We start from the raw sequence: 13296 nt of genomic DNA on the forward strand, positions 1-13296 counted from the left end.
ACAAGTTCAGGGTGCGGTCATTACACAGGAAAGAAAAGGTTGAATTTTGACGACAAAATTCAGGGGTGCGATCATTATGCGAGTGCAATCATTATGCGAGTAAATACGGTATGTCTTGTAATATATGTTTCGTGTATATCAAAGTACATGGGCATTGTGCAATTCTGCCACCATCAGAATGTATCAGCTACCGCAGCTTGGATCAAACGTGTAACCTCGAGCTCAGCAGCCCAACATATAGCCTCTGCATTAGTGCCAGTTTGCCTACATTGTAGCTGAAAATTAAATTCTGGGGCTTTACGTGCCAAAACCACAATCTGATTACGAGGCACGCCGTAGTGGGCCACTCCGGGAATATGGACCACCTGGGGTTCTTTAAAGTGCGCCTAAGTACATGGGTGTTTTCAGATCTTGTACACGGTCGTCCACTTCCAATTTGAACACGGCTCCGGGTTGCCGGCGAGGCCGGCGCTCCGCGGAGCGCCGCTCATGGGCTCCGGGGTAACTAACGCGCCGGCGCACTGGCAGCCACAGGTCTGGCCTCAGCCGCCAGCACACACTAGTGCAGACGCGCTGTAGCAGACGACGCGGCTCCGGCCACGCTTGTGGCGGCCAGTGCGCCGGCGCGTTAGTTAGCCCGGCGCCCACGAGCGGCGCTCCGCGGAGCGCCGGCCGCCCGGAGCCGTGTTCAAATTGGAAGTGGACGACCGTGTACATTGTAGCTTTGTACTCTTTCTCTGTCTCTCTTGTGATCCTCACTCTGTATTTGCAGCATCAACAAATGATTGTATTGAAAAATGGCAGTTGTAGACATTGGTGCCTTTCACAGCCATTCAGAAATGGTAAAGTTCATGTGAAGCTCATGGTCATCACGGGTAAACTTCATGGATTTTAGGCCCTGTAATTGCTCATTGCGCCATCCTCTGCACGCAGGCAGACAAGGGTAGACAGCTGCCCAACATATAGCCTCTGCATTAGTGCCAGTTTGCCTACATTGTAGCTGAAAATTAAATTCTGGGGCTTTACGTGCCAAAACCACAATCTGATTACGAGGCACGCCGTAGTGGGCCACTCCGGGAATATGGACCACCTGGGGTTCTTTAAAGTGCGCCTAAGTACATGGGTGTTTTCATATTTTGTACATTGTAGCTTTGTACTCTTTCTCTGTCTCTCTTGTGATCCTCACTCTGTATTTGCAGCATCAACAAATGATTGTATTGAAAAATGGCAGTTGTAGACATTGGTGCCTTTCACAGCCATTCAGAAATGGTAAAGTTCATGTGAAGCTCATGGTCATCACGGGTAAACTTCATGGATTTTAGGCCCTGTAATTGCTCATTGCGCCATCCTCTGCACGCAGGCAGACAAGGGTAGACAGCTGCCCAACATATAGCCTCTGCATTAGTGCCAGTTTGCCTACATTGTAGCTGAAAATTAAATTAAATTCTGGGGCTTTACGTGCCAAAACCACAATCTGATTACGAGGCACGCCGTAGTGGGCCACTCCGGGAATATGGACCACCTGGGGTTCTTTAAAGTGCGCCTAAGTACATGGGTGTTTTCATATTTTGTACATTGTAGCTTTGTACTCTTTCTCTGTCTCTCTTGTGATCCTCACTCTGTATTTGCAGCATCAACAAATGATTGTATTGAAAAATGGCAGTTGTAGACGTTGGTGCCTTTCACAGCCATTCAGAAATGGTAAAGTTCATGTGAAGCTCATGGTCATCACGGGTAAACTTCATGGATTTTAGGCCCTGTAATTGCTCATTGCGCCATCCTCTGCACGCAGGCAGACAAGGGTAGACAGCTGGCTAGACGCCTTGAAAAGCACATGTGTATGTTTTGACTAGTGTTCCACGTGCCTTGCCTTGTCAGACTTCTCAAAAAGTCAGCACATTTTTCAAGGCATTTGGCCAGCCATCCATCCTCATCCGACCACCTGCAAAAGGCAGATTGTGAGCAAGTACAGGCCCTTACACAATTCATCTAATTCATATCTGTTTGACACATTGTTTGTTGCATGTTTTTGAAAGAGGCTTCAACAAGAAGCATTCTGCCGAGGGATGAAAGCGGCATCTAGATGTAGTTCATGTAACACGTCACGGCAAAATCTTCTGCTAGATAGAGCTTGACATATACATGAATCTCAATGCAGCAGAAGCCACCATGTCGAGAAATATGTGAAACAAGAATGAGTACTGTTTATTTCATTCTGTGCAGAGCATGCTGATAACATTTCTGTTGTGCCATGTGCACGCATGTGCAAACAATCACATTTTTAATGCTAGTCTCCTGAGAAACACAGGCATGATGTTTTGTACCACCAATTTCAAAGGCTCTGTATGCGATAACCATGTCTCACTGCATTGAATCCATTGGACAAGACAACTTATCGCTGAAATGTTCTATTGTGGAATTTGAATGTCATTGCACATGTAAAAAACAAAGCAACGTTAGGTAGCTCCTGCTCCTGGCCTTGAATTCGTAACAGCCAAAGTGCATAGGATCACTTTGTGGGGAAGCAGCATATTTAAAAGTTGTAAACAGTCTTGAATTTGGCAACGGTTAGGTGCTATTGATGGAGATTGTTGAAAAGGCATACGACAACTAGCAAAGCTGTGTTGCTGATGATAATCGGTGCACAACTGCCAACTGCATATTAAAGGGAAGCTGAAGAGTGCCGAATTCAATAAGACGCTCATATACGGATGCGGGAACCTTATAAACCATGCAGGTAAAATTTGGGGGGGGGGGGGGGGGGGACTTTTCACTTAAGAGTGACGTAATTGTCGGCTAAAATTGCGCTGTCGCCCTCCCCCCCCATCAATAACTGCACGCTGACGTCAGCGGAGACGGGAAACCGCGGCATAGTGACGTCAACACTAGTGTTTCGTTCCTTCACAGTCACCGCGACCATGCCTGACCGTGCTTGTTTCTGCGTGCGTGGCGTCATAATCTGCTTCGCTCGACCCCGCATTCCTTTGTTTGTATGTAGAGCGGTAGTCAACATGCGCAGCATCAATTGAAGTGGTGGGCCAATCATGCCGGCGTTCTGTGCAGCCTACGCTTGCACGAACACCAGTGGCCGCGACAATGTTGTCTGCTGTGAAGCGAAATAAATTCAAGCGCTCGAGAACAACAGTGCTTGGAAAACAGTGATGGCAGGAAAACCTATTAAAAGTGAAGTGTGTTTACAATGGCATTGCTGATCTGCCAAAAAAGCTTTTGCATTCATGAACACATGCAAAGAAATAGTAACAAATCACAGTCGACGACTGATTTTTCGGACGCCTAATTTTTTGGACATGCTTGATTTTTCTGACTTTTTCCCAGCCCCAGGACATACCTCACAAAGTCAGTGTATTACGTGGCTTAAAATTTCAGACACTCTATGGAGGGCTGTTCGATCTTTTTGGACTTTCCAAGCGTCAGCCAGGCCAAGTGCCGCGCATCTTGAGCTGTGTCGCCGCCATCTTGTTTGTTTATATTTTCATCCTGTAGTCTCGAAACCGGTGCCGGTCTTGCATGGCGGTTCCTCTGCTACTCGGATGCTGGGTTGAGGCTATATGCTAGCAGCTTCCGCAACAGCGTCACTGCCGTAACGCAATGCTTTTTTTTTTCTTCCTTTGTTCCTTCGATTGCCTGTTTGTGTTTGCAGGGTGTTGACAAGCTTAGCAGTAGCAAGCTACTGTGGCTCGCATTTGACTGAATCGGCTTCAGTGCTTCAAGACGCTGTTTCTGGAACTTTGTTTTTTCGTACAACGTGGCAGCACTCAACAAAGTCGGTGTGACAACTTCCCGACGACTGCGCTGTGTGTACTGCTTAGCCAAGCATGCTAATTCACAATGGAGAAGAAATCTATGTTGTTGGCCTCGAGAATTCCGATAAACTGAGGCAAGTACGCCACAATGCCGATGGCGAAGAAAGTGGCAATCATCAAGTTCATCGAAGGTGGCCAATCACAGGCAGATGTCGCAAAAGAGTTTAAAATTTCCAAACATGCTCTTTCGGACTACATGAAAAACAAGCAAAAGATTTTGGAGGCAGCGGGAAAGTCTACTGGGTGTTGGCAGAAAAATGTAAGCCAAGGCACCTATCGAAAGCTCGAGGAGGCCCTCCTTGTTTGGCTGAAGTCAACAGTAGCAAGCAAATCCGTCTCCGGTGCCCTCCTCAAACAGAAAGCCAAGACGATGGCGCTTCAGATGAGCATTGAGGGATTTAAGGTCAGCGATCGCTGGCTGAAACTTCAAAAAGCGTGCTGATCTCAGTTTTATGAAACTGTGTGGCGAAAGTGCAGCTGTTGACCTGAGCGTTGTTGCGAACTACCGCTGTGAAAAGCTGCAGTCGTTCTTACGGGAGTACTCGCCAGACGACATACTCAATTGCGGTGAGACCGGACTTTTTTTTTAAGCTTATGCCAGAGAAGACCCTTTCCATGGTGGAAAACACAGTAAGGAACGAGTTACTGTTTTGGTCGGCAGCAATATGTCAGGGACAGAAAAGCTGCCAATGCTCATCATCGGCAAGTCGAAAGTTCCGAGGTGCTTTAAAGGTGTAAAGTACCTGTCTGTCTTGTATGAGGCGAACAAGAAGGCATGGATAATACAGCTGTTTTTTGAAAGCTATGTGAGAAAACTAGATCATAAATTTGATCTAGAAGGCCGCAAAGTTTTGTTGTTTGTCGACAACTGGGCTGCACACGAGCACATAAACAACTTGCATAGTTTTAGTAGAACAAAAGTCTGTGGGAGATATCGAGAAAAAAAATCATTTTTTTTTTCTCTCTCGAAGTCTGTGTGAGTCGAGTTCTTACCCCCAAACACGACAAGTATCCTACAGCCGATGAACCAAGGCGTGATACGTAACCTGAAGGTGAAGTATCGGTCACGCTTGCTTTCGTGTGTGGCGTTGTGCCTCGACAGTGGAAACGCCTACTCTGTTGATTTGTTTGGAGCACTCAGCATGCTCGCTGATGCGTGGAAGTCGGTGGCCACCCACAACGCTGTGCAACTGCTTCCACCACGCGGGATTTGTGTTGAATGGCAACTCGGCTTTCTTGGACGAGGATAGTGTCGTCGAGCAGCTGTCTGGCAGTGAGCACCTCATCGACAACTTTCGCACTGCAGGCGTCAAAATTCCCTCGACCGTTTCGTTTTCGGAGTTCACGGACGTGGACAGCGAGTTGGAACTGTGCGCCGGGCTCACGGATGAATAAATCATTCGCCAAGTGCTTGCAGAGTCCGAGAGCGATGATGACTCGCATACAGCAGCGCAGTCGACCTAAGCTTAGCTGATGCAAGCGGTCGCAACTCTTTCGTCGGCTTATGGCGACACGACAACTCTTGCCAAAATTCAGGCGGACCTGCTTGCACGCAAGCGAAGCATGGTTCAGAAGATCAATCACTTTTTCCAGCCTCTAACTCAATAGTAAGCAATAAATTGAGTTTTTGGGGGGCACATTTGCTTTTTCGGACTGCCTGATTTTTCTAACATTTTCGCGGTCCTTTGAGCGTTCAAAAAACCTGTCGTCAACTGTACCAAGTGCAGGTTAGCTTGATACATATTATAGGCGTGCAGCACGTGTGCTACAGCCAGCCCTGCAGTTTGGCCTACGTAGTTACTGTATATGGCCACAGAATGAGTGAGAGGATGACTTGCTGCTAGCAGGCTTTCTAAATGCAGCGCGAGAAGGTCGGGGCAACGAACACACATAGACGGGACGGGTGCAGATAGACAGATGGTAACTGGTCTTGGAAGACGGTATGAATACATGAAGTTGCCCAAACCTGGATTTTGATTTACTGCTAGCTCCTTCGTGTTAGCACGCTGAATGGAAGGTGCATGTTTATCTCCCACCCTTGATGCCAGTTTCGTCGCAAAGCACCATGAATTTTCTATTCGCACATGTGTTGTGAAACAGCCTGCATGCAGCCACCATAACACAGTGCAAGTTTAAAGTATGCATGTGTTGGAAAGCTGGCGCACGCCAGGACGCTGCACTCCCCCTTCTCTCGCGGACAGAGAGAAACGGATCGTCCGGTTACGAGTAGCGTGCATATGCTGCGCTGATGAAGTTCACTACACATGCTACAAGAGCCGGGAAACTTTTCCCCCGTTTAGACCGCCTGCGTAGATTGCTGATATATTTGGGGCAGCACACAAAGAGCGCATCCCCGCTTACGTTCCACGAGGAGGCATGCAAGAACATAACACTACAGTTGTTTGCCCGGAAATGAACGTACTGAATCGCTGAATGCACCACCAGTTCAACCTACCTACCTGCCTATTTTTGTCCTTTTTAATTAAAGAGTAATCTAAAGTGAATGCATATGGAGTGAATGAATATGGATTTACGAGAAATAATCGGCAATAATACGAGCACGGGTTCTAAATCCACTGGAATCTTGTACTGCGGTCTGTGGCTGTCCATTCGGCAATGTTGGTCCAGGCTGGTGAACACTGGGTGCAGTGAGGGGCTGTACATCGGGAGGGCATGGGTCACGCAGAATTCTGCTGAGGTTGTGAAGTGCCGCACATGCAGTGATAACTACAAGTGTAGTGCTTGTTTGAAGTTGCAGCTTCATCTGAAGGCATGGAAATCTCCTCTTCCATATCCCGAACACACGTTCCACACTGTTTCGTGTTTTTGCTTGTGACTTGTTGTACCTGAAAAAAATAGCTGCATTATTTTTCTTTGCCGTGAAAACATTAACAGAAAGAGAGGCGATCAATTGCTCTTGATGTAATATGAACAGTGCTTTGTCTTTCTTTGTTTGATGCATTTTGCCTTTCAGCGATGAGCTCTTGAAATGAATTGCGGGAACATTATTGAAAATGAGCAAATAAAAAGTGTTTCAATTCTGTGTTGGCTTTTGTCTAGTCTTGCATGTTCAAATATGTTGCTTTGCATGCAAGAAGCTTTTCGACCATTTTTGCAGGACACTTTCTTCTTGAAAATAATTGTGATAATCTGCAGCACTGCCTCATAGAAATTAGCTAGCTTGCCTGTACTCTGGGCTGCCTTGGTCAGGATCCTTGAGTGGAGTCATGAGGTATGGCCTGCAGGCATAGCCCATATCTCCGAGAAGAATCCCGGGGACGACACCAGTCTCGTAGAGCACTCTTGCACGGCTGCTGTCGAAAATTCTGCTATCATGGGCAGACCCTGGCCAGCTGGCCACTACATCATAAAATTGTAGGTCAGGGCCCGTGATGCCCTGCAAAACAGCAACTTTCATTAATAAGGGCGGTAGGTATCCAAAATGTACTTGCACATAGAGGAAATTCTGTACAGGTAAGCATTTTATGGTGGCGTCACATTCATAACCGACAGACTGGTTGACTTTTTTTGTCATTAGTTAAGTATGAGCATTACTGTAAAGCCCCACAGTAATGGTTATATTGATTGTGCAAAATGCGCGAATACACTTGTTGAAACCAGAGTGGTAAAACAAAAGCGGGTGCTCCAATAATCCTGTTCTCGTAATAGTATAGCTCTGTGATAGAGTTATGCAGTGGAATCTGATTACATGATCATGTTCGATACGAATTTTTGAGTCATCCCGGCCCAAGTACATTAGCTTAACAACGTGCTAAATTTCAGATTTTGCGAACCGCTTGTAACGCGCTTGGTGATCCGAAGAGCCGAGTCGTCGTGTGATCTGCGGTACGTGCGAGCGTGAATAATTAACGAACGCGTGCATATGCTTCCCCAAATTTCATGACGCAATCTTCGCCGCATAACAGCACTGTATTCCGACAAAGGTGACTTTAGCAATTATATGTACCCTTGCCGAATTTTCAGGCGTGTTTGTTCTCATTACGTTCCGTTACATTGGGGTTAATAACCTACTGATATTTTTTATGTCCCTAAAAATACACACACAATCGAGATTATACTGGGTGAAAACGTAAAGGGTTATATACTGGCGGCGCTGTGATTTCATCGGCACGACGCTGAGGAAAACGTTGCCGGTTCAAAGTGCTGGTCACGGCACTTGCATTTTAATGAGGGGCAAAACGTTGGTGCAGATTCGGGTTAGCAAATTCGAAACATCGACAACTGTCGTTGCACTGGCGGTGTGAAACCGCGTCGTAAATGATTCTGGTGGTTTACTTGGTGTTACGTCTGTTACATACAGAGTCGTACTACCAGCGGCATTCTGTACCGCTTCTGTTTGCGTTACGGTATTTGAAATGGGCACTCACCTGAACATTTATCGAAAAGTATCCTTTCCGGTTGCGATAAACCTCGGCGTGGTCCCCACCAGGGCTCTTAATCGGCACATGGGTGCAGTCAATGCACCCGCTGACACCGGGAAACTTTCCTAACTTATAAAATTCGCTCATCACACCGCTCACTTCTGAAGCGGCAGGGAACTTCACAAGCGCGGTGAACAGGCTTCTCGCGATCATGGTGGATACGCGCTCGATGACCCGAGAGACCGTTGGCTGCGAAACATTTACGAGGTCCCCGGTCACAATTTGAAATGTGCCTGCTCCATAGAACCGCAGTGTTATAAGGAGCTGCAGGAGAGGCGGCACAGGGAACCCACGTCCGTCGGTGCGTTCCCGCAGAGGCAGCATTGCGAGCAGCTGCTGCACGGCACTTTTGCTGAAGCGGAATCGGCACAAAAACTCGTCGTCGTTGTAAAGCTCCATCGGATTTAAACGATCCCTGACTACTCGACGCGGCGGCGATGCGTATTCGTAGGCTGCTCCAGTCGATATTTCTTCGTGGCGATCCAGGTAGCCCACAAACTCCTCGAAGTCGTCCATCGCCGCCATTTTGTTTGTTTACAAGGGAGCGTTAAGGTAGGTCAGAGGCTACCTTAACCGAGCCTTACTTATCACGACCATAAGTACGAGAAAAGTTCTGCGATAAGTACAAGGTTGGTTCTTGAAACGCGTTAAGGGCTGTTCACTGACTTAAGTCATAAGCATAAGTATAAGTTTGGTTTGTGAATACGGCGGTATGATTGCCACCATCGCGACGTGCACTTTACTCCGGGTTCTCTGGTGCTTCTCTGGTCACCCATTCGACGTGTGGGCGTTTCCGAAAAGCTGCTGTGGCGCTACACTGGCCCATACCGTGTGGTGCGACAAGTGACCGATGTCACATATGAAGTCATCCCCGCCGACCTGTAAGCGTCATCGTCAGCTGCAAGTGACATCGTTCACGCGGCGAGACTAAAGCCACACCAGACACCTTTCACCGCGGATGTGTAGATTAAGCACCGGGACGGTGCTTCTACTGCCGGGGATGATGCTACGGAACAGCCGCCACAGTGAGGCTGCACTGAGGAGGAAGAAGACGACATGGGCCCCGCTTAATATAGCGTCGTCATTTTGTCCTTCCGTTAGCTTCCCTTCCCTGTAACTAATTTGTATATAGTATTGGGCTCCAGCTACACGTAACAATATATCGGCAAAAGGCCGAGACAATACTTCGTTAAAGAGGAAGTAGCGCTTACATATTCTGTCGAAATTTGTTGCATGTTTTATTTCAAGAGGTAAGTCGTTCCACAGCTTAGCACCGTAAAATTCAATTAGCCTTTCACCGTACACATTGAAGCACACAGGTACATTAAGATTGCCTTTACTTGCATGTCGAGTGTTTAGAAATGGGAAAATGAAGACGTTACGATGCAGAGCTGTGCTAGTGTTTATTATCTTGTTTACTAGGCAAAAGATCTTGTGGTTCCACATAGTAATAAACGACTCTCAGTACTCTCAAAGTACTCTCAAAGCGAGTACTTCTGCAATGATGCACTGGGGAAAAAGTAATAATATGCACAGCCCGCTTGGTACCACCGAGAAGATATTGTTGAAAGAAGTGGCATGAAACCGTATCATTCATCGCCAAAATGAATTGTTTTCTTATTCAAATTTGCTTTTTCGATTGCCCGATAACAAGGAAAATTCTGCAGACCCTTTCTGTGTAAGAAAAATCAATCGGCGACTGTACTTATTTGCATAAAAGGTCGAATTTCAATACCATAAAATTTCGTTATAATGAAGCAAATTCCCAATTTTACCGACTTCGTTATATTGAGATTGAACTATTATCAAACTAGTCACTTCATTTTTGCTTCTTGCTATTATTGTGCACTGGTCAAGCCAAGGTTTGCATCCGCAATCTCTGCTGTAAAAGGCTGACCTGTCTTATTTTTAACATTATTCACCTGCTCGTGGAGCCTCTCATTAATTCAACGACCTGATTGTTCCACGTAAAAGCATTTGCATGACAGTGGTATGCAGTGGACTATGCTTTAATTACATGCTACATATGGCAGAAGACTAGGTGGGGCGATGAAATTGAGAAGTTTGCGGGCACTAGTTGGAATCTGTTGGCGCAGGACAGGGGTAATTAGAGGTCGCAGGAAGAGGCCTTCATCCTGCAGTGGACATAAAAGATGATGATGATGATGATGATGATGTGGTGCAATGTTGCATACAATGTAATGAAGGCATAGTCTACGCGCCATTGTTGTGCAAGTGCTTTAATGTAGAACAATCAGGTCGTTGCATTAATGGCGGGCTGCACGAGCGTGCGAATAATGTTAAAAATAAGACAGGTGGCTGGTTAGCCATCCACTGCAGAGATTGCAGATGCAAATCTAGGCTCGACCAGTGCACAATAATAGCAAGAAGCAAAAATGAAATGACTTAATGTAAGCACATAATACGTTTACATTAGAAGATGGGTGCATCAGTGAGGCATCAACTAGACTGTGAGCAGAAGAGAAGTGCAATATGCACACATGCAAAGATATTTCTCGGGACATGCACTGTGTCGTTGTAAGTGTATAAAAGGGTCGCAATCTTCCTGAAATAAAATTTTGTACCTCGTGTGTCCCATCATTCTTTCTTATGTCCTCTACGCGCCACACTGTACGTCCATACTTCTGGTGCTACACCAACTAGCCCAGCCATGTGTTTCGTTGAGCGTGTTCATTCCCTGCTTCAGACTGTCATCTGTCAGTGCCTCTGTTTTGTGGCAGGAGCTGTGTCAAACTGGAAAAATGCTTCAACATCAGAATTATAGAGCATTAAAATAAACATGGAAAACAAGCACTTATTTTTAGACCTTGTCCTACACTATGCAAAGCCTGAATGCAAGCCCGTAACATGCTAAGCTTCAAATGTTGCGTTCGGATCAATCATTGCCTGGTACACAGTTTTGGCACGGTGTTGCCCATGGACACTGGCATGTCCGGTGCTATCAAAGGTGTCGACAGTATCACTGGTTTGGAAAGGTCCGTGTGGTGCGTATGTGCATCCAGCAGGCTTCTATCTTTTGTGGCACACAACCACCAAGGAGGCATCAAAGGCACTGCTAGCAGCTTTGTTAAAGAAGTAGTGAAGTAATGCTGTACTTTCTTCCACTGCGCAGGTGCATCAGCCACAACCTACAGAGGGTGTTCATTGCAGCCAGCAATATCATTTGAAAGATCTTGGGAACCTATGCTCCGCGTTATACAATGCAACAAATGTTCTAAACTGGACTTTTCGCAAGTGAGATGCAGTTCATGTGCCACCCAGATGGCAACTGTGTCTCCCAACCGTGTCTGGTGCAGCTCTACGGCACGCTGCCACGTTATGCACACAAACCGGACATGCAGTGCGCCAGCGGGATGGCATGTCCCCAACTTGTGGAAAGTCTGGGAGAAACTGGCTGCTGCTTTGATCAAATGGAGGAGAACAATAAGAAGGACTTGACTGCACATCTTTCTGCATCTTTCTGTTCTTGTCAACCAAGGTTTCACAATGTGAAGATTCCGGGCAAAACCAAAGACAAAACAGTATGTGAACTTTTGGGAGGATTTTGCACAAAAGAAAAATGTAATGCATATGTGAGTCATACTTGTGTTGTATAACACGAAGCACGGTTTTTTAATATCTTCCAAATAATATTGCCAGCTGTGATAAATACTTCTGTAGTCTGTAGGTTGTGGCTGATGGGCCTGCACGTTGGAAAAAGTATTTACAGTCGAACCCACTTATAATGATACCAGTTTTAACAATATATCGGTTATAACAATGAAAACCTGCTGCGCCCTTGTACAGTCGAACCTCGATATATCGAACAGTGCGGTTATCGCAAAATAGTTCGATATAGCCAGAATTCGATATATAAAATCACGTAGAAAACGCGTCAAAAACTAGCACAAATCAATCAATGAACCAATCGTGGCGCAATAGATACTCGCATGAAGCTTCAAAGTATTTATTTCGTTCGCTGAAAGTACTGAAGCAGCGTAGCCTGCTTCATATTGGCAACCGCGTGCTTGACCACGGCGTCCTCAACATAGTCCAAACGGTCCGCAAGAGACGGTCCAGTTCCTTCTATTGCGCCGCAGTAGCGGCGTACAACGGCCAAAGCAGCTACAGCCTCAGTTGCAGTCGGGAGTGGGGCAACATCAGCGCTTGCTGGATCAGCCTCGGCAGCGTCTTCGTTTGGCCGCTCAGCAGTCACTTCTGCCGCATCTCCACGTCTGTTGACTCCGCCACTGTTCCGGTGCTGTCGTCACCGCCAACGAAGTCCTCAATGCACATTCTGTGTGGCTCAGCACCGACAAAGCGCTCCAACTGGCTCCACGGCCGCCTCGATCACGCGCGCACGGCGGGGGCGCGGGCGCGCGTGATTGAGGCGGCCGGGCTGGCTTACGGCCGGGAGCGAGTAGAGAAGCGCGCGAAGCGCGCGCTCCCCTGGAGACCGGCCGTGGCTGGCTCCAAGCCACCGCGTGTGTACGTCGCTACGTTCAAATGGCGCCCTCGGCGCAACCGATGCAGGAGCTGTCGTACGCAACAGTCTGGAACGCCCATCGCGCCGCCGCTATCTTCGAGAGTGTTGCGGGAAAGCTCGCCTCCTGTCGACGGAGCGCACTTGGTCTGGGGCGGCGGAGTTAGATATATCCATTTCACGTCCGGCCCCGTTCGAAATAAAAAATTAAAAATGCATGCGATTTTCCGCGTGATATAGAAAGTGTTCGATATACGCAATAATTCGATATATCCGTGTTCGATATATCGAGGTTTGACTGTAGTATAGTGTCGCCCCCTGCCAGGTCTCTGTGTTACCATACATTTATGTTTTGTGGTTGTTTAGCTAGATGGCGCACCCCCCTTCTGTCATGTGACGAGCTTGGACCAATCAGGAGGTGTCATCTGGCGTGTGAAGTCTTTATCAGTAATAAACGGCCGCGGGTCGGCTCAGTCTTCGTTCCGGTTTTCATCGAGAGCAGTTAGCTCCATGTCATCCTTCTCTGCGTCGGCGCTCGCCGCGGGTT

General features: G+C 47.1%; 2 protein-coding genes across 7 annotated transcripts in view; one reads left to right on the plus strand and one right to left on the minus strand.

Moving 5' to 3' along the window:
• Window positions 1–13296, plus strand: part of LOC135896103 (inactive histone-lysine N-methyltransferase 2E-like) — a 458065-nt gene that overhangs the window by 384052 nt on the left and 60717 nt on the right. The gene's annotated exons all lie outside the window — the stretch shown is intronic.
• Window positions 2834–8954, minus strand: LOC135896104 (putative nuclease HARBI1). Its single transcript, XM_065424444.2, has 3 exons — window positions 8213–8954; window positions 7010–7221; window positions 2834–6670 (listed from the first exon to the last, which is right to left on the minus strand). Exons 1-3 carry the CDS (start codon window positions 8789–8791, stop codon window positions 6355–6357), a joined length of 1107 nt encoding a protein of 368 aa, XP_065280516.2. The 5' UTR covers window positions 8792–8954; the 3' UTR covers window positions 2834–6354.

This window comes from Dermacentor albipictus, chromosome 6 (genome assembly GCF_038994185.2).
Source record: "Dermacentor albipictus isolate Rhodes 1998 colony chromosome 6, USDA_Dalb.pri_finalv2, whole genome shotgun sequence".
NCBI classification, from domain to species: domain Eukaryota; kingdom Metazoa; phylum Arthropoda; class Arachnida; order Ixodida; family Ixodidae; genus Dermacentor; species Dermacentor albipictus.

Coding starts and splice junctions, on each gene's coding strand:
- LOC135896104 (XM_065424444.2), bottom strand. CDS start 8,791: ATGGCGGCGATGGACGACTTCGAGGAGTTTGTGGGCTACCTGGATCGC. Junction 7,222..8,212: donor ACTTTTCGATAAATGTTCAG/GTGAGTGCCCAT, acceptor GCTGTTTTGCAG/GGCATCACGGGCCCTGACCT. Junction 6,671..7,009: donor CAAGGCAGCCCAGAGTACAG/GCAAGCTAGCTA, acceptor TATTTTTTTCAG/GTACAACAAGTCACAAGCAA.